This window comes from Bombina bombina, chromosome 3 (genome assembly GCF_027579735.1).
Source record: "Bombina bombina isolate aBomBom1 chromosome 3, aBomBom1.pri, whole genome shotgun sequence".
NCBI lineage: Eukaryota > Metazoa > Chordata > Amphibia > Anura > Bombinatoridae > Bombina > Bombina bombina.
In genome coordinates, this window is record NC_069501.1 from 352,716,023 (window position 1) to 352,738,150 (window position 22,128).

General features: G+C 41.9%; 1 protein-coding gene across 2 annotated transcripts in view; it reads right to left on the reverse strand.

Moving 5' to 3' along the window:
* Positions 1-22,128, reverse strand: part of RPGR (retinitis pigmentosa GTPase regulator) — a 295,048-nt gene that overhangs the window by 191,094 nt on the left and 81,826 nt on the right. For both annotated transcript variants that reach the window (XM_053706468.1, XM_053706467.1), the window contains exon 10: positions 11,636-11,812. In XM_053706468.1, coding sequence (XP_053562443.1) covers positions 11,636-11,812 — 177 coding nt within the window. The remainder of the gene's footprint in view (positions 1-11,635; positions 11,813-22,128) is intronic.

A 22,128-nucleotide genomic window follows, 5' to 3' on the forward strand; every position in this document is an offset into this window, starting at 1 on the left:
TGGATCATATCCTCATTGATATTGATATATATTATTTAGAAGGAATGTAAGTATAGATCACCTGAGGTCACCACCCAGTAAATATCTTAATATACCAGTAATGTTTCATCTTGAAAATATATTCAGTATTTACTATCCATCTTACAATCATTTCAAGCATCATATCACTATAAAAACACATTTAATCACATTAATGGAGATATGTATATTTAGAATACTATAAACATACAATTTGTCTATATTCATACACATAGAGTATTTTATTATATTAATTATAAACACTTAACATTGTCACTATACACATTTAATCATATGAGTCACATAGGAATTGATATATTCATGGTTCATACACATAATATTATTATAGTTATATTATTTATATATTTTTACTCTAGTCACATAGGTTTTTATAATAGCACATCTATTTATATATATTTATTTACATAAAATAAGATATAGTTAGAGTACTTAACACTAGTCACACATAGAATTCACTAATTATCACTATTTATAGCATATAGTAACCATAACTTTTCCTCTAATAATGTTTTTTCACATGTCTTTTCATATAGAACAATTTATTAATTTATTCACTAGGGCACAGAAAGCACACACAAAAAATGGAAGACTATAATTCATATTTTTTTATATATATATAGTTTTATTTATTTACATTATACAGGTTACCAATATATAAAAATATATGAGTATATGCATCTATTCGATTGAAGCGCAATGATTACGAGACTGGCATTATTTTGAATGTTATGATTCAGTAAAAATTGACGAATACTGTGAGGATAGGGATATGCTTTCACAGAGCAGTAATACAAAGGGCTACACAAATTGGCTGATGCTATCTCGAACATAGCCATAGGGTTATATATAAATATATCATAATAGCAAAGCAGTTCATATCCCAAAAAAAATAAATAACAATAGTTGATTTTATTTTTTTTTTTTTTTTTTTTTTTTTTTTTTTTTTTTTTTTTTTTTTTTACGATAGAAAACACACGCCTATAAGCTGGGATTCACACACATAGTGACGCGTGATTGGTTTATGCTACACGCCCACGGATTATCACCTACACATTGGACATTGTGAAATCAGAGAGGGAGCTTTAAACAAATAGACATAGCCCTTCATAAAATCAGGCTTATGATATGCACAATACAACAATTCAGATAACATTTAAACAGTTTATTGTAGGAGATCATGTCAAAAGGGGTAAGAATATATTAGGAAGAAAGTTGAGGAATTGTATTTAAAGACCGGCGATAAATGATACACGCCCACTAGCCATTACCCACACATATGGAAGTGTGAGATAGGCTAATGACACACACCCACAAGCTGACAGCTTTATATATGATATTAACAAACTAGCTACTGCTTTTAATTAATAAATACATTAGACTTTCTACTATGAACAAAGGGGAGGAAAGAAATCCTCATGAAATAAAGAAGTTATTAACCATATAAAATAGAAATAAATAGTGCATTCACTTTCATAAAGAGAGATTGCTGAAAATTTAATGAACCAACTATATGAGTGCTGTATTTGTTTTTTTTGCTGAAACACTATTGTGCATACTATATATGTTTTCTTCCGAAATGTTTATGAGATATATTGTAATATCTGATATATACTTGTTTTGATACTAGCTGTATATGTTAAAGTAGATCTATGCATACAATGAGTTATATATTCACATACTGGTATCAAGAAAAGTCAGTTTGTATTGTGAAGGTCACCATAGCAACATTTTAGCATATAGTAATTGGTTAAATTGGGTGTGACCATGTTTTAAATTTATGTGAGGATGTATTAAATAGGAGACCTTCAGTTTTAAGATCAGTATAACTTGCCCTGAGGAAACAGAGTGGTTAGCTCTGAGAAACGCGTTAGCGAAATCTACTGATTTTTTTATTGTACAACTGTTATATTTTTATATAAAGATTGTTTTTTATATATATCTGGAGTCTCCTGATTTTTTTGTATCTTGAACCTTCTGAGAATACATTGGACCATCTTTTCACCGGAGTGGTATGTGCGCTGGGCCACTTTTAATATACCCAGCTTGCTTCATTAAGCACTACAGTGTGCTCTATACTTTGTGAGTATATCTCTGAAGGGTAGAAGCTGGGTGGGGGTTCACACTCTGCTTACTAATTCCACACTAGGAGGCTGCTGTCCAGCAGTCTCATAAGCCAAACAAATTATATTTCTCAACCAGACGGAAAGAGAAGTAGAAGAAGCTTTCTGACCACTACGTTTCCAGAGAAACAGACAAATAGGTGAGAGGACTGGAGAAAATCCTTAGTCGCCTGCAGATAGAATGTAAGAGCCCGCACAACATCCAAGTTGTGCAACAAACGTTCCTTATGAAAAGAAGGATTAGGACATAGAGAAGGAACAACAATTTCCTGAGTAATATTTCTATCTGAAACAACCTAAGGAAGGAAACCTAACTTAGTACGAAGAACCACCTTATCGGCATGAATGATAAGATAAGGCAAATCACACTGCAAAGTTAAGAGCTCCGAGACCCTCCAAGCAGAAGAGATAGCAATAAGAAACAAAACCTTCCAAGATAACAACTTAATATCTATGGAATGCAATGGCTCAAACGGAGCCTGCTGCAAAACTTTAAAAACAAGGCTAAGGCTCCAAGGAGGATCAACAGACTTAAACACAAGCCTGATTCTAACCAAGGCCTGACAAAAAGATTGCACATCTGGCATGTCTGCCAGACGCTTGTGTAACAAAATAGATAATGCAGAAATCTGACTCTTCAGAGTACTGACTGGCAAACCCTTCTCCAGATCTTCCTGGAGAAAGGACAAAATCCTATGAATCCGGACCCTACTCCTAGAGTAGCCTATGGATTCACACCAATAAAGATATTTACGCCATATCTTATGGTAAATCTTTCTAGTAACAGGCTTGCGAGCCTGAATCATGGTCTCAATGACCGACTCAGAAAAACCACACTTAGACAAAACTAAGCGTTCAATCTCCAAGCAGTCAGCTTCAGAGAAATGATATTTGGGTGAAGGAAGGGACCCTGAATTAGAAGGTCCTTCCTCAGAGGCAATCTCCAAGGCGGGAGAGACAAAATCTCCACTAGGTCTGCATACCAAGTATGCGAGGCCATGCAGGGGCTATTAGAATTACTGATGCTCTATCCTGTTTGATACGAGCAAATGGAGGAAATAGGTATGCAAGACTGAAATCCCAAGAATCCGCCAGAGCATCTATCCTGGCGGTCTGGGATCACTTGACCTTGAACCGTACCTTGGAAGCCTCCATTTGAGGGTTTACCTGGAGTACACCTCTGGATGGAGAGACCACTTCCCGGGATAAAATATATGTCTGTTCAGAAAGTCCGATTCCCAGTTGTCCACCTCTGAAAAGAGGATGGTTGATGTAAGCCATTGAAGGTGATATAGTCCGACTTGAACCAAGCTAAGGACGACTGAGGCCAAGCTATCAGAGAATTGTAATCTCTCTCAACTCCAAGATGTTAAAGAGGAGAGCAGACACTTACGAGTCCATAAACCCTGCGCCTCAAACAAGTCCCAGACTGCTTCGTAGCTCAGCAGGCTGTTGTCCGTAGTCACATCACACAGGAATGTCTCCGGAAGCACGCACCCTGAGACAGATACTCCTGAAAAACCACTAGGGGAGAGAGTCTCTTGTCGATGGATCTAGATCTATCTTCTGAAACAGATCTGAATGTTCTCCATTTTATGGAAAATAGCAAAGGGAATGATGTCAATGGAAAACATCAGACCAATTCCCTCCATATTGAGTCACTGAAAAGTGAAGGGAAAATCAACTGCAGCCAGATTCACACTCCCAGCCCTCTGGTTGTAAAATGGCTAAGCTATCTACCGGATCACTAGAGCTTGCTGTTGGCCGGGCAGTAGACTGCAGAGAGAGGAAAATGAATAAATCCTTGATTATCTGACCTCTGTTAGAGATCTTCTCCTAGATATAGACTCTATTAAGGTCCAAGCCTATTGCATCTTGTGTTCCCAGGCGGTCTCCCATCCAGGTACTGACCAAGCCTGGCCCTGCTGTACTTCCAAGATCAGACAGAATCAGATGCAATCAAGGCAGTGTGGCGGAAGACCCAAATAAATCAACCTTGTTGTAACAAGGGAACTCTTCTCCAGATTCCTTTCCCATCCATGGGAAAGTAGATTAGACAAGATCTCTTGAAAGAGAGTTTGCTCGAAGGAAGGATGACACCTGAACCATACATTGCCCAGAAAAAAACCCTTGCAATACCCCAATACCTAAAAGTCTTTTAAGGATGACGAAACTCAGAAACTTGGGAAGATCCCAATCAAGGGACCAATAAATACACATCCTTCAGGTCTATACTAGTTAAGCACATGACCTCTAGAACCAAAGGAAAAATTATACAATTTTAAGGTCAGACCCTGAGAAACTTGCGGTAAATACCTAGATCCCGTTCCAGACTGGGACCGGAACTATCAGACTAACCAGTTCAAGGAATGCATTTATCAAACCTTGAGTACAGATAATCTAGAAGGAGAAATCTGTCCCTGGAAGGGAATCCTGCAGAAAGAGGAATAGAAAAACCTTCATTTAGTCTTACTCTCTTGACGTGTGGTAGAAAACCTTTTTTCTTTCAACTGTAAAGTCAGAGGATAATTCTGCCAAGTCCAAACAAGGACTCATACTTGAAAGGAATGCCAGACGCATGGATCTGGATGCAACATAAAAAATAGAACTTGCAACTGCAGAACTATAAAGCCTAGGCTGTACCACTAAGCCACAGGTAGGCTACTCAGCTGACCAAGATTTCAGCCACAATACCCGGCTGGCTAGCACAGCAAGTCTAATAAGACAAGGCATTGCTCTAAAAGAACAATTAAACCTCCAGCTTCTTATCTATGGATCCGTAAAGGAACAGCTACCCTCCATAGGGATCGGAGTTCTCTGAGCCATAGTAGCTCCCTTCTATTTAGGGCACCGTGCATTATAATGGAGTCAACGACAGGACCATCCTTTAAAAGATGAGAGAGTGACCTGTGTAGCAGAATGTGGAGCAGAAACCTTACTATCTGAAAACTTTAATGTCCTCTTGCATTTTCCCTGTAAGAAAGGACAAACAGATAAAACCACAGATACCGCAGAGGAGACCTAGGTTGCAAAACTCTGTAGGCAAATACAATCCTCCAGGAGATCGAGAGGAACTGCAGGGCACTGCATGTGACGTCATAAAGGATTGAGACTTTTAAGGAGAAAGCTGTGGCATTGTTTAAATAGCAACATCCTGTAAGACAAGAGGCTTAGAGGGCAACAACCTAGCTGTACAAGTAATAGCTTGTATATTAGTGCCCTACCAGAATAGAGGATCAAACCAGCAACTTTCAGCTAATTGCTTTTGTAACCATTATGCTATTCAAGCAGCCCTGAAGTGCAAAGACAAAAGTCTAAAAATTGTCATGAGAGACGTGAGGGTATGCGGATCAACCAAAGGATATCTATAAATATGAGGGGCAAAAATATTTATTTGATCCTCACAAACCATAAATATGAATTCACAGAAACAGCTCCAAAATATTATTCCTTTGATATTTGCTTACCCCTAACCTACAGTGGCATATACCTCATAAGAAAAAAGTCATTCATTTTAAAGGTGAAACCTTTATAATGTTATAACTCTGCCACAGCACCAAGATGCTGTATTACTGTGAGGACACTAGGCTCTTTAAAAATGTATCCACAAATTTTTCAGAGACTTAATCAGTGCAGACACCACATATATATATATATATAGCCGAAAACAAGTCCATCAAGAGTCCCACTTCAGCGGATATCACCCGGACATAACTTATCACAGTCTATTCCAAGAAATGTGCAACAAAAGAACTTACCACTAAGTAGAAATCTCTATGTTCATGGGGAAAGTCACTTACAGACGGCAAACTCCATGTAGCTGCAGTTTAGCATTCTCCTCCAAATACACGGCAAGTGTTTGCCAGAGATACTCACAAGTGGCCTTTCATATCACCGGATAGTAACCAGTGAAAGCTACATGTATCACTGAAACTGCTAGGGCTCTCCAAACCCTTATTCTCAGCATGAACATGAACCAAACAGGATATCGCAGTTCCAGTGAAAAAAAAGGCAGGGAGAGATTATGAAGTTAAAAGAACATTTTATTCCATACTTGCATTAAAATTGCTGTACAGGCACTACAAACAAACGGACACCACAGCTGACGCGTTTCCCACCTCACAAGCAGTTCATCAGAGCTGAAAAGCGAGTGTTTCTATCAGCTGTTAAATTGTGGGTAAGCAAAGAGCTCAACCTATCACTGCATGTTAACTTATGACCAGTTTAACCTCATAATCGCTGAACCCACGAAATAACAGTCTAATACAAATAACCTCAAGCTTATGCAACAAATAACAAGAGAATACACTCATTAGAAAATAAAGCAGACATTAAAAAAACACTTTAAACTTTAAGACTATGCAAGAGCTGTGAATTTGCTTTAGTTGGTGATACATTCCACTCTACCAATACGGGAAATACTTATAATATAAAAGAACGTATTAATTGCAACTCTACTTGTGTTGTTTATCTTATCACATATATGTGTTGCAGTTTTCAATACATTGGACTCACCTCTAGGGGTCTCAGGGATAGGATTAGAGAGCACCTATTGTCCCTGGAGGCTGAGGTGCCAAAAACACCAGTAGCCAAACACTTCTTTGAACATGATAATAAATTAGGGTATTTCAGGGTTCAAGGTATAGAACAGGTTAAATTAAGTGTGAGGGGTGGTGATAGATATAAGGCTCTCAGTAAGAGAGAAATATATTGGATTTATACACTCAAAACTGGCTCTCCCTTAAGAATGAATATAATCAGTGATATCAAATTATATATTGATAACTAGTAATTTATGCTATTCATTATTTACTATTATGAAGTTTTTGATAGCCTAAAGTTGACAATGTAAGTGATATTGGATTTAACGTATTCTCCTTAACAATTGTTCCGAGTGAGTATAAAGTATTCAACAATATGTATTCTACTTGTCTTTCAATTTATTTCAGTGATCTTTTTCTATTGAGTTTTATTGCGATATTTTGTTTTCGTCTGAGGCTGAAATGTTTTTAACACTTTTTGCAATGCCTATATATAAATTGCATTTAACTTCTATACTAAAATAGCTACTGTTTTGCATAATGTCTTTTCGATTTTAGACGTTTACAATGTTGCAATATTGCACAGTTACATGGGGTTCCCTTTAACTTTTTTAAAGTTTAAAGTGTATTTTTAATGTCTGCTTTTTTTTCTAATGAGTGTATTCTCTTGTTATTTGTTGCATAAGCTAGAGGTTATTTGTATTAGACTGTTATTTCGTGGTTTGAGCAATTATGAGGTTAAACTGGTCATAAGTTAACATGCAGTGATAGGTTGAACTCTTTGCTTACCCACAATTTAACAGCTGATAGAAACACTCGCTTTTCAGCTCTGATGAACAGCCTGTGAGGCGGGAAACGCATCAGCTGTGGTGTCCGTTTGTTTGTAGTGCCTGTACATCAATTTTAATGCAAGTATGGAATAAAATGTTCTTTTAACTTCATAATCTCTCCCTGCCTTTTCTTTCACTGGAACTGCGATATCCTGTTAGGTTTTTGTTTCTTTAAAAATGTAGGCACATTACTAAAGATATCTGTATGGAATAAAAATGTTTCCACCAAGAACACTTTCAAACAAATCACATTTGCCAAGTCCTAAGTTAAAAAAACAGACAACTCACTCTGTCAGGGTGGTCGGTGAAAAACGTAGTAATTTGCATAAAGGAACTCCGCTCTGTTTTTAGCCAGAGAACAATGCTGAGTTACAGACACTGAACTCACCTCAACAAGACTCTAAAATGGTGTCGCTCCGCTATGAAGATGGAGGCGTGGCCAAGAAAAATGGCATGGAGATGAAGCGCAGTTCTATTACACTGCGCTTCATCCTGCCGCTAGAACTCACCAACAACAAAATCGTGAACAGGGCAATAAACGATAAAGAATAACACCGCTCCACTTTCTCTCAAAAAGCGGAAAAATGTACCCCACACTCGCCTCATAGGAATGGCGCTAACAGAGAAAAGCGCTCTCTCCTAATAAACCCTGTTATTACTGTGAGAAGCAGGAGAATACGCCACATTTTTCAATGTAGAGAATGTTCAAATGAGCGGAACTTAAAATATAGTAGAGTGAGGATTATATATAATAATTAGCCCCTAAATATAAAGTTAACTGCTTCCTAGCCTTGAAGAAGATTAACCCCTAATTCTCCAAATCACATGTCATAAAGTGCCTGCCCACTTCCAGAATTATCCTAATAAAAGGATGTTGTGTCCCATATAAATGCAGGAAGTTCTTAACCCCTTCAGTGCCAGCCTCCTAGCCCCAGAAGACAAAAAGGCACTTATCTGCACATCTAGCTGTCAGGCAGGAGGACAGCTCACATGGTATGGAAGGACACCATTTCTTACAGAGACCTGTGGAAATAAGAAAGAACAGAGTAAACCTACTCTGGCTTTCTATACCAGGGCAGCAACATGCTAGGAAAACGAAGTGAAGCCCACTTCACAAGTTCCTAACTACTTTAAAGCCACCACTGCCCTACTGAAGAGACTAACGTTTAGTACGACTAGACCCAATCTTGAGAAGAAAGATCAGAATAAACCTTCTCTGGCTTTCAAAATAATAAAATCTTGATTGAAGTGAAATAAATCCAATTTACTTCAGACACCAAAACTTCACCTCCTCCTTGCACCGAAGACAAAGAGAATGACTGGGGTTTGTGGGAAAGGGAATGATACTTAACAGCTTGGCTGTGGTGCTCTTTGCCTCCTCCTGCTGGCCAGGAGTGATATTCCCCAACAGTAATTTATGAAGCCGTGGACTCACCATATCTTAGGAAAGAAAAGGAATAAAATCTTCAGACACCAACTTCAGGCCCTCCATTGACAGAGGCAAAGAGAATGACTGGGGGTTATGGGCAAGGGAAGTGACACTTAACAGCTCTGCTGGGATGCTCTTTGCCTCCTCCTTCTGGCCAGGAGTGAATATCCCACTAGTAATTGGAATGACATTGTGGACACTCCATGTCTTAGGAAAGAAAAAAACCATATCCACTTACTTGACTAGACTACCTGAAAACTCTAAGTACAGTAAAATAATCATCATGGCTAACAGTCCAGAATAACAAAATGCTTTAGCAACCCTTAAAGTACCAGTCAAGTAAAAAAAAAACTTTCATGATTTAAATAGGGAATGTAATTTGAAGCAACTTTCCAGTTTACTTTTATCACCTTTATTACCTTTAGTGTAGCCTTCTCTGGGGCCTCCTCTGCCCCGTCAGCACTTTCTGTCGGGGCACCGCAAGGCTCTGTCCTCGGTCCCCTTCTCTTCTCAATCTACACGTCATCATCAGGTTCCCTAATAAAGTCCCACGGTTTCCAATATAATTTGTATGCCGACGACACCCAAATCTACTTCTCTGCACCAGACCTATCTCCTTCCTTGCTAACCCATGTCACTAACTGTCTTTCTTACATCTCTTCATGGATGTCCTCTCACTACCTCAAGCTAAATCTCTCCAAAACTGAGCTCCTTATTTTCCCCCCTTCTTCCAAAATCTCCACCCCCAATCTCTCTATAACTGTCGACAACTCCATTACCCCTACCCCGGATGCCCAATGTCTCTGGGTCACATTTAACTCAGATCTTTCTTTCACTCTTCAGATTCAGTCTTTTGCTAAAGCCTGCCGCTTCCACCTTAAAAACATCTCTAAAATTAGACATTTCCTTACACAACTAAGATTTTAATCTACTCTCTCATCCTTTCCCGCCTCAATTACTGCAACTCTGTCCTCTCTGGTCTCCCCAGCTGCCGCCTAGCAAATTTACAATCCATAATGAATGCCTCTGCCAGGCTCATCTTCCTTACACGTCGCTCTTCATCGGCTGCACCTCTCTGCCAATCCCTTCACTGGCTTCCTCTTGCCTCTAGGATTAAACACAAAATTCTAACTCTGACATACAAAGCCCTCAACTGCACTGTTCCCCCCTATATCTCAGACCTTATAGGTTCAAGAAATTCCAGCAGCACAACAATAATAAGATATATTCCAAATTTATTAGTTACCTAATAAATTTGGCATATATCTTATTATTGTTGTGCTGCTGGAATTTCTTGAACCTATATTATGTTGGAGTCTTCAAGTAGTGGCTCCTCCAGCTTTGCACACTAAGATAATAAGCCACTGGTGCTTGAGTAACTCTGACTTTGCATATATCTCAGACCTTGTCTCCAGATACTCTCCCTCCCGTCCCCTTCGCTCTGCTCATGACCTCCTACTATCTTGTTACCTCATCACACTCCCGTTTACAGGACTTCTCCAGACTGGCTCCCATCTTGTGGAACTCTCTGCCTCGCTCCACAAGACTCTCCCCTAGTTTTGAAAGCTTCAAGCGCTCCCTAAAGACTCTACTGTTCAAGGATGCATACAACCTACACTAATCTTTCTTCATACCAGTTCCTCTCCTCCATTGCTATCCCCTGAACACCGTTAGCATGTATGCCTAAAAGTCCAGCTGTTTGTAGATCACCTTCTTAAGAGCTGACAACAACAGTGCGACTCTTGACAGGGCCCTCTACCCATTTGATCCCTATAATTGTTTTGTTGTACTGCGCCTTTGTTTACAGCACTGCGGAATCTGTTGGCGCTCTACAAATAACCGATAATAATAATAATATCACCAATTTTGCTTTGTTTCCTTGGTATTCTTAGTTGGAAGATAATTCTAGGAGGTTCATATACTAATTTCTTAGACCTTGAAGACTGCCTCTAATCTGAATGCATTTTGACCACTGGAGGGCATCAGTTCATGTGTTTCATATAGATAACATTGAGCTCATGCACGTGAAGTTACCCTGGAGTGAGCACTGATTGGCTAAAATGAAAGTCTGTCAAAAGAACTGAAATAAGGGGGCAGTTTGCGGAGGCTTAGACACAAGGTAATCACAGAGGTAAAAAGTGTATTTCTATAACAGTTTTGGTTATGCAAAACTGGGGGAATGGTAATAAATGGATTATCTTTCTTTTTAAACAACAATTCTGGTGTTGACTGTCCCTTTAACACTGACCTTGCCTGCTTCAACAAGACTCACATTGACCTTAGACTTAACAAGCAAAGTGGACCAACCATAGACATACTAAGTGTATACTATTATTTTTTGAAGCCCAGCATGAATGGGGCTCAGCAAAGGCCAAAGGAAGCACGATGAAGGTAAAGGGGTGGGTGAAACCTTCCAGTAGAGCTACAAAGTTCTTTTTTCATAATAAAAACAAAAACATAGGTACTTATAAAGGGGAGGGAGATGAATCTTTTATAAGAAAGTGTGAGACAATAAACCCACCAGATCCTTAATGTTATATATCACATTCTAAAATCCCACAGACCTTGGAAGAACTTGCAATTGAAAGTAAGTGTTGGCTTTGATCTGAAATGAGCTATCAGTCTTAACCAGTTTTAACAAAGACTAATAAAACATTACAAAGAGTAGCAACTTACCCTTTCCCTCCGTCTCAAACGAGCAGAGTGCGTTCTCTGTAATGATGTAGACATGCCACTGTCTATATTAAGAGAATTTACAGCCATATAATTTTCTTTTTCATCTAAAAGATTTACTTCCAAATCTTTGGGCCTTGGTACTGCAAAGACCAGCATGTGGCAACCACCACAAGCAACCTGAAAAAGAATACATTGCACTTATTATTTAGTATCACAATTTATAAGTGAAAAACATAAGTTGTACAAAAACAAAATACGGTTTATGCTACACATTAAATAACTAATTAATTTGTTGTTCAAAAATATTTTTAGAACACAAATTTCAAAGAATGTTTAAACTAGTACCTGGCAAATACAAAGCACTAGTTTTCTATAATGCTGTGAGGCTCGTGGGATACTCCTCTATCAGACCGAACACGGCCTGTAGTCTTGTTATCCCGGCGTCGAGTCGGAAAGATAGGGAATATCCCAGAGCAGAGAATATCAGGAAAATGAGGAAAGTGGCACTCGCCACAGGCAGGACAGCACAAGGCAAATAGGCAGACAGGATACAGCAACAGAAAAGCAGACCAGCAATTCAGGGGTTAACCAGGTAACGTAGTAAGACAGTCAGGGTTCAGTAACAAGGTATCAGTCCAGCAGATTAGGGGTTAACCAGGTAGCGTAGTAAGACAGGCAGGGTTCAGTAACAAGGTATCAGTCCAGCAGACTAGGGGTTAACCAGTTAGCATAGTGAGACAGGCAGGGTTCAGCAACAAGTATCAGTCCAGCAGATTATGGGTTCACCAGTTAGAGTAGTGAGACAGGCAGGGTTCAGTAACAAGGTATAATCCAGCAAACGATCTGTCACTCCCAGGAGCACAAGAAGTAGCACCTATACTTGGGCAGTGACAGGTCGTTTGCTGACCGTTTAAATACCTTTGGCAAGGCGCCAAGAGACCGGCCGGCATCAGGAGTGTGCGGTGATGACGTCAGCGCTGCACGCATACTGAGCCGACACAGTCCTAGGCAACGAGCATGGTGAGGACGGTGCGGCGTGACATAGCCCCCTCCTTAAGGGTTCCCTCTGGGAACCAGAGCCAGCTTCAAAGGGTGAGCAGCATGGAATTTGGAGACCAGAGATGGAGCATGCAAATCACGGGCAGGGACCCAGGAACGGTCTGCCACAGAGTAACCCTTCCAATGTACCATATACTGCAGTTGTCTGCTCCTGTATATGGAGTCCAAGATCTTAGCCACCTCATATTCGGGGTTACCACGGATCAAGAGTGGAGGAGGAGTTTGAGGCTGGGAATATCTATTCTTGATGTACGGTTTGAGTAGTGAGATGTGGAAGACTGGATGTACGTGTAGGGTTCTCGGCAAGGCCACTATGTAGGCAACAGGAGACGGTCTTTTCAGGACTTTGCAAGGACCAATAAACCTAGGCCCCAATTTGTGACAAGGTTGACGTAGGCGGATATGTCGAGTGGAGACCCAAACATGTTCACCCACCGGAATGGCACGTACAGAAGCCCTATGGCGGTCAGCAAACTTCTTACATCTAGAGACAGCTGAATGCAGCGGAGAGCGAATAAGTTGCCAATGAGTGGTGAGATCAGTAACGTGACGGTCTGCGGCAGGAACCCCAGTGGACCGAACTGAAAGAGGGAAGATACGAGGTTGATAACCTGCTGCAGCTTGAAACGGAGAGCATCGAAGAGACGAGTGCCAATGAGTGTTTCTTGCCAATTCAGCTAGGGGTAGCAAACCAGACCAGTTGGTATGGCGAGTGTTGACAAAGGCTCTAAGGTAGGCTTCAAAATCCTGGTTTGCTCTCTCAGTTAGTCCATTGGTCTAAGGATGGTAGCCAGACAAGGAAACTGTGGTTCAACTCAACTTACAAAAGGCTCTCCAGAAGGCAGAGATGAACTGTGAACCCCTGTCGGAGACAATATTTACAGGAATGCCATGAAGTCGTACCACTTACAAGAGAAAAAGGGAAGCCAATTCCTGAGCAGAAGGAAGTTTGGTTAGCGGTACGAAGTGAGCCAGTCTGGAAAAGCGATCCACCACAACCCAGACAACTGTATGGTGGTCGGAAGAGGGAAGATCAACAATGAAGTCCATTGTTTTGTGTGTCCAAGGTTGTTTGGGAATGGACAATGGTTGGAGCAAGCCAGAAGGCAAGGATCGGGGAGTCTTATTGGTAGCACAAACCTGTGCAGGCTTTCACAAAGTCCTGAGCGTCAGACTTCATAGTAGGCCACCAAACATGCTGGCGAAGACGCCTGAAGGTCCTAGTCGAACCAGGATGTCCAGAGAGTTTGCTATCATGGGCCCAGGCTAGCACAGGGATACAGAGATTCCGAGGTACAAAGAGGATATCAGAGGTCATGGGGGCACCAGGAGGTTTACTAGAGTGAGCATGTTGCAATCTTTGCAGAAGAGTGGTATTGAGTTGAGCGATCACACAGGAGGGGGTATGATGTATTCAATAGGAGCTTCGGAGGAATGACTTGAGTGAGAGAACTGACGGGAAAGGGCGTCCGCCTTCTTGTTCTTGATCCCAGGAAGGTAGGAAACCACAAAGTGAAAATGGGAAAAGAACAAAGGCCCACCTGGCCTGACGAGGGTTGAGTCGATGAGCAGTTTTCTAGGTAAGTCAGATTCTTATGGTCGGTAAGGATTTGAATAGAATTGGCGGTGCCCCCCAACCAGTGACGCCATTCGATTAAGAGTTCACGATTTCCCACATCGTAGTTCCTCTCGGCAGGAGTTAAACGTTTAGAAAAAAAGGCTAGAGGGTGTGATTTGGAAGTCAGAAGTTCTCTTTGGGTAAGAACTGCTCCAGCCCCTACCTCGGAGGCATCAACCTCTAAAGTGAACTGTAGGTCAGGATCAGGATTGCGGAGGACAGGAGCAGAACAGAAAGCCTTTTTCAGAGAAGTAAAGGCATTTATGGCCTCAGGAGGCCAATGTTTGCAGTCCTTATTCCATCTAGACAATTCAGTGAGAGGAGCGACTGTTTGAGAAAAGTTCTTTATGAACTTGCAGTAATAATTGGAGAACCCCAAGAACCTCTGTAATTCCTTTAAGGAGGTTGGTTGAGGCCAATCTAGTACAGTGGTGAGTTTAGCTGGATTCATGGCAAAACCCTTCATCGAGATGACATATCCAAGGAATTGGATCCAGACTTGATCAAACTCACATTTTTCTAGCTTTGCTACCAAAGAGTTATCCCTGAGACGAAGAAGAACCTGTCTCACTGTCAGGGTTTTTTTCCTGTTTTGTTTGCCATGTGCTGCTGGCAGCCATTTTACTCACCTCTCTTGCTTACTCTGGTGCATACTGTGTGAAGCTCATTTCCTGCACTTCCTTTTATGGCCAGACTCGTGTACATCATCCGTGTGAGACAGGATGCAGTCTCAGAATTGTGATGTCATCACTTATTATTTAAAGGACCTCTGTTCAGTATGCTTTGCCCTTGTGTTGTCTCAGACCTGTTTGTGAGAGCTCCTGTGTATTACCTGGCTGTCTGACGTCCCTCCTGGTTCCTGATCCCTGGCTTGTTCCTGACTGTGCTGTTCTCCTTGTTCCTGAGTCCGGCTCGTCTGACTACTCGCTTTGGCTCCTGACTCGGCTCGTCTGACTATTCGCTTTGGCTCCTGACTCGGCTCGTCTGACTACCAGCTCTGGTTTTGATTCCTGGCTTGTTATTTTACTTGTGGACTTTTTATTATTTTTTGCTATTAATAAAGGTGTGATTATTTTTGCATTTCTCATCTCAATCTGATTCCTGGCACCCTGACAATCACGTGCCTGTGATGCTCCTCTAAAGTGGAAGAGAAAACAAGGATATCATCCAAGTAGACGATGACATTGCGGTTGAGGTGGTCACGAAAGACGTCGTTGACAAATGCCTGGAAGACTGCTGGGGCATTACACAGCCCAAAGGGCATTAGAAGGTATTCGTAATGCCCCGATCTTGTGTTAAAGGCAGTCTTCCATTTGTGGCCTGGAGAGATGCGAATTAAGTTGTATGCCCCACGTAAGTCCAATTTAGTGAAGAAGCGAGCATTCTGGAGTGCGTCATACAATTCGGTGACCAGTGGTATGGGATAGCGATTCTTGATGGTTATGTTGTTCAAGGCCCTGTAGTCTATGCAGGGTCTGAGCCCACCATCCTTCTTACCAACAAAAAAGAAGCCAGCCCCAGCAGGAGAGGAAGAAGGGCAAATGAAACCTTTAGCTAGGTTCTCTTGGATGTACCCCTCCATGGATTTGGTTTCAGCCTTGGAGAATGGATACGTCCTGCCTTTATTAAGCGGGGCTCCGGGAAGGAGGTCGATCTTGCAGTCATAGGGACGGTGGGGTGGCAGCACATCGGCTGCTTTTTATTCAAACACATCAGCAAAGTCTGCATATACCAAAGGAAGGATGGAGGGAGTTATGCTGGCTATGGGAACATGGAGCATGGGAGTTACTTTAGCAAGGCAGGAGTGGAAACAGGAGGCACCCCAAGAAGCCAGTTGTCCCTCAGCCCAGTCGAACTGTGGATTGTGTAAGTGAAGCCAAGGGAGGCCAAGGATGACAGGCTGAGCTGGGGAATAAATGACTTTGAACTGGAGCTGTTCGGTATGAAGAACAACGACAGTCAGGGGTGCTGATTTAAAATGGATCAAACCTGAACCAAGGGGGGAGCCATCCAGGGTAGTTATCTTGAGACAATGTCTTTTCTGTAGAAGAGGTAGACCAGCTTGAATCATAAAACGGTGATCCAGGAAGTTGCCAGCTGCCCCCGAATCAATGAAGGCCTGAGTGTGGACAGTGTTCTGAAGGAAGGTAAGTGTAACAGGTACCAGGATCCGAGAGGAGTGAGGGGGTTTGGTAGAGATCATGCTTAGAGGTACCCCTATGTTATCCTCTAAGCATTGGCTTTTCCTGGCCGAATGTCACAGTTCTTTAGTTGGTGGGAGTTAGAGCCACAATAAAAGCATAGTTTCAGTCTCCTTCTTCTCTATCTCTCGGACTCTGAAGGTTTGAAGGAGGAGAGGACCATGGGTTCCTCCACTGAGTTAACTGGAGCTGCAGAAGGGGTAGAGGATATCACCTGAGCCGAACGAACAGGGGGACGGGAAGGGAGGACCCTCCTAGTTCGGTCTCTCTCCGCTTGTCTCTCCTGAAAGCGAGAGTCCAGGCTGATACAAATTGCTATAAAGTCCTCCAAAGAAGAAGGAATATTCCGATAGGTGAGTTCATCTTTGATGCGTTCATGCAGATCCCTCCTGAAGGCTGCCTTGAAAGCACTGCCATCCCAAGAGGTTTCAAGTGCCAAGGTGCGGAACTCCACAGCAAACTGAGCCACGGGTCTGTTGCCCTGGCGAAGATCCAGGAGGGAATATTCCGCAGCAGAGGTACGGCCAGAAGTCCCAAACACAGCAAAAAAAGCAGAGATGAAATCATCAGCATCATGCAGGAGTGGAGCATCCTGTTCCAGAAGAGGAGAGACCCAGGCTAGGGCCTTGTCTTTCAGCAAGGAAATGATAAAGGTGGCCCTTGACTGGGGAGACTGAAAGGTGTGGGGATCATTACGCAAGTGCAGCCTGCATTGGTTAAACAAACCCCTGCAATCCGTAGTACCTTCATATTTGTCAGGCAAAGGTATCCGGGGTATGCTTCCAGAAGCAGAGGGAGAAGCCACAGTACTAGGAGCAGGGACTGGCGGTGTAACAACAGGAGTGGTACTCCTCGAAGTGACTAGTAAGGAGAGTTGAGCGGTGAAAGCCTCCAGCTTGGAATCCATATTCTACAATTGTGTAGTATGGGTTCCCAACATCTGTCCTTGGAGATAAACAGATCATGCCACCTCATCTGGTTCCATGGCCCAAGTATAATGTGAGGCTCGTGGGATACTCCTCTATCAGACCCAACTCGGCCAGTAGTCTTGTTATCCCAGCGTCGAGTCGGAAAGATAGGGAATATCCCAGAGCACAGAATATCAAGAAAACGAGGAAAGCGGCACTCACCACAGGCAGGACAGCACAAGGCAAATAGGCAGACAGGATACAGCAACAGAAAAGCAGACCAGCAATTCAGGGGTTAACCAGGTAACGTAGTAAGACAGGCAGGGTTCAGTAACAAGGTATCAGTCCAGCAGATTAGGGGTTAACCAGGTAGCGTAGTAAGACAGGCAGGGTTCAGTAAGAAGGTATCAGTCCAGCAGACTAAGGGTTAACCAGTTAGCGTAGTGAGACAGGCAGGGTTCAGCAACAAGTATCAGTCCAGCAGATTAGGGGTTAACCAGGTAGCGTAGTAAGACAGGCAGGGTTCAGTAACAAGGTATCAGTCCAGCAGACTAAGGGTCAACCAGTTAGCGTAGTGAGACAGGCAGGGTTCAGCAACAAGTATCAGTCCAGCAGATTAGGGGTTCACCAGTTAGAGTAGTGAGACAGGCAGGGTTCAGTAACAAGGTATAATCCAGCAAACGATCTGTCACTCCCAGGAGCACAAAAAGTAGCACCTATACTTGGGCAGTGACAGGTCGTTTGCTGCCCGTTTAAATACCTATGGCAAGGCGCCAAGAAACCGGCCGGCATCAAGAGCGTGCGGCGATGAAGTCAGCACCGCACGCATACTGAGCCGACACAGCACTAGGCAACGAGCGTGGAGAGGACGCCACGCCCCTAGCAACGGCGCAGCGTGACAAATGCCTAAACAAATGTCTCCTGGGGTCTATTTAAGTACACAGCAGTGGGTCACTTCTGCCCAGTCACTAGGCTCACCAAATTTTTTTCTTCTTCCTTTTCATCATTCCCCTTTACCATTGGCGAGTTGCACTGCCATAGGCAGCACACTGTTCACAGGTGACCTAGTCTCAAGGCAAGCAAAGGTCCAATCGTTTTTCGACAACCAAGAAGTTTAAATCAAATTTGAATGTAATTTTTGCAAACAAGCAATTAAATCAATTCTGCAAGTGATTAAATCACTTGGATTGACTAGGTATGTTCCAGGCAATCGAGGGGTTAAATCATTATGTGTGCTATTGAAAACAATAAGCTTATGACACTGTGGCCTAGATTTAGAGTTTGGCGGTAGCCGTGAAAACCAGCGTTAGAGGCTCCTAACGCTGGTTTTAGGCTACCGCCGGTATTTGGAGTCAGTCAGGAAAGGGTCTAACGCTCACTTTCCAGCCGCGACTTTTCCATAACGCAGATCCCCTTACGTCAATTGCGTATCCTATCTTTTCAATGGGATCTTTCTAACTCCGGTATTTAGAGTCGTGGCTGAAGTGAGCGTTAGAATTCTAACGACAAAACTCCAGCCGCAGAAAAAAGTCAGTAGTTAAGAGCTTTCTGGGCTAACGCCGGTTCATAAAGCTCTTAACTACTGTGCTCTAAAGTACACTAACACCCATAAACTACCTATGTACCCCTAAACCGAGGCCCCCCACATCGCCGCCACTCTAATAAAAATTTTTAACCCCTAATCTGCCGACCGCCACCTACGTTATACTTATGTACCCCTAATCTGCTGCCCCTAACACCGCCGACCCCTATATTATATTTATTAACCCCTAATCTGCTGCCCCCGCTATCGCTGACCCCTGCATATTATTATTAACCCCTAATCTGCCGTCCGCATGCCACCGACAGCTACATTATAGCTATGTACCCCTAATCTGCTGCCCCTAACACCGCCGACCCCTATATTATATTTATTAACCCCTAATCTGCCCCCCTCAACGTCGCCTCCACCTGCCTACACTTATTAACCCCTAATCTGCCGAGCGGACCGAACCGCTACTATAATAAAGTTATTAACCCCTAATCCGCCTCACTCCCGCCTCAATAACCCTATAATAAATAGTATTAACCCCTAATTTGCCCTCCCTAACATCGCCGACACCTAACTTCAAGTATTAACCCCTAATCTGCCGATCGGAGCTCACCGCTACTCTAATAAATTTTTTAACCCCTAAAGCTAATTTTAACCCTAACACCCCCCTAAGTTAAATATAATTTTATTCTAACGAAATAAATTAACTCTTATTAAATAAATTATTCCTATTTAAATCTAAATACTTACCTGTAAAATAAACCCTAATATAGCTACAATATAAATTATAATTATATTATAGCTATTTTAGGATTAATATTTATTTTACAGGCAACTTTGTATTTATTTTAACCAGGTACAATAGCTATTAAATAGTTAATAACTATTTAATAGCTAAAATAGTTAAAATAATTACAAAATTACCTGTAAAATAAATCCTAACGTAAGTTACAATTAAACCTAACACTACACTATCAATAAATTAATTAAATAAAATACCTACAATTACCTACAATTAAACCTAACACTACACTATCAATAAATTAATTAAATACAATATCTACAAATAAATACAATGAAATAAACTAACTAAAGTACAAAAAATAAAAAAATATTTACAAACATCAGAAAAATATTACAACAATTTTAAACTAATTACACCTACTCTAAGCCCCCTAATAAAATAACAAAGACCCCCAAAATAAAAAAATGCCCTACCCTATTCTAAATTACTAAAGTTCAAAGCTCTTTTACCTTACCAGCCCTGAACAGGGCCCTTTACGGGGCATGCCCCAAAGAATTCAGCTCTTTTGCCTGTAAAAAAAACACATACAATACCCCCCCCCCAACATTACAACCCACCACCCACATACCCCTAATCTAACCCAAACCCCCCTTAAATAAACCTAACACTAAGCCCCTGAAGATCTTCCTACCTTATCTTCACCATACCAGGTTCACCGATCGATCCAGAAGAGCTCCTCCGATGTCTTGATCCAAGCCCAAGCGGGGGGGGCTGAAGATGTCCATGATCCGGCTGAAGTCTTCATCCAAGCGGGAGCTGAAGAGGTCCATGATCCGGCTGAAGTCTTCTATCAACGGCATCTTCAATCTTCTTTCTTCCGGATCCATGTTCATCTTGCAGACCTCCGACGCGGAACATCCTGCTGGCCCGACGGACTACCGACGAATCCTGCTGGGTACTTGTAAAGCATGGCTAATCATCCTTAAGGGTCTCAAGGCGCTGCTCATTTTATCGACCTTGGAAGGATTTATTTTACAGGTAAGTATTTAGCTTTAAATAGGAATAATTTATTTAATAATAGTTAATTAATTTCGTTAGATTTAAATTATATTTAACTTAGGGGGGTGTTAGTGTTAGGGTTAGACTTAGCTTTAGGGGTTAATACATTTATTAGAATAGCGGTGAGCTCAAGTCGGCAGATTAGGGGTTAATGTTTGAAGTTAGGTGTCGGCGATGTTAGGGAGGGCAGATTAGGGGTTAATACTATTTATTATAGGGTTAGTGAGGCGGATTAGGGGTTAATAGCTTTATTATAATAGCGGTGCGGTCTGCTCGGCAGATTAGGGGTTAATAAGTGTAGGAAGCTGGAGGCGACGTTGTGGGGGGCAGATTAGGGGTTAATAAATATAATATAGGGGTGCGGCGGTGTTAGGGGTAGCAGATTAGGGGTACATAGGGATAATGTAAGTAGCAGCGGTTTACGGAGCGGCAGATTAGGGGTTAAAAATAATATGCAGGGGTCAGCGATAGCGGGGGCGGCAGAATAGGGGTTAATAAGTGTAAGGTTAGGGGTGTTTAGACTCTGGGTACATGTTAGAGTGTTAGGTGCAGACGTAGGAAGTGTTTCCCCATAGACAACAATGGGGCTGCGTTTGGAGCTGAACGCGGCTTTTTTGCAGGTGTTAGGTTTTTTTCAGCTCAAACAGCCCCATTGTTTTCTATGGGGGAATCGTGCACGAGCACGTTTTTGAAGCTGGCCGCGTCCGTAAACAACTCTGGTATCGAGAGTTGCAGTGGCGGTAAATATGCCTGTACGCTCCCTTTTTGGAGCCTAACGCAGCCATTCTGTGAACTCTCAATACCAGAGGTATTTAAAAGGTGCGGCCAGAAAAAAGCCAGCGTTAGCTACGCGGGTCGTTACCGACAAAACTCTAAATCTAGGCCTGTGTATTAAAGACAACCAATGTAAAAACGGACTCCAACATTACTGACTTTCTAGAAATGTGCTTTGTCTGGTTAATTTTATATCTGTAGCAGTAGTATCAAAGCATTATTTGGGCACATGTAATGTCCTCCCTTTATGGGAATAAATAATACAAATATCTATTGTTACAAAAGCAATACCACTAAACTAATTCACAAAGATGAGAATTATGAAATAATTTGTAATAATGAATTCAGTATTTAAATAACTTGCAGAACAGAGAATATGTACCATGATTCCATTTCATCATCTATAACTTCTAACTTGCTGCCCAGATCTACTAATAGCTTTTTCAGCATATCCAAACACTTTCCATTTGGTTAACTAGCCAACATGGCCTGGAAAAAAAATCTGTGTCAGCCTCAGCAGTGGTTTGCTTTGTATAACATAACACAATACTTCTTAAGAGAAATGTCAACATCAAATATACAGACCTCCTCTGTATAC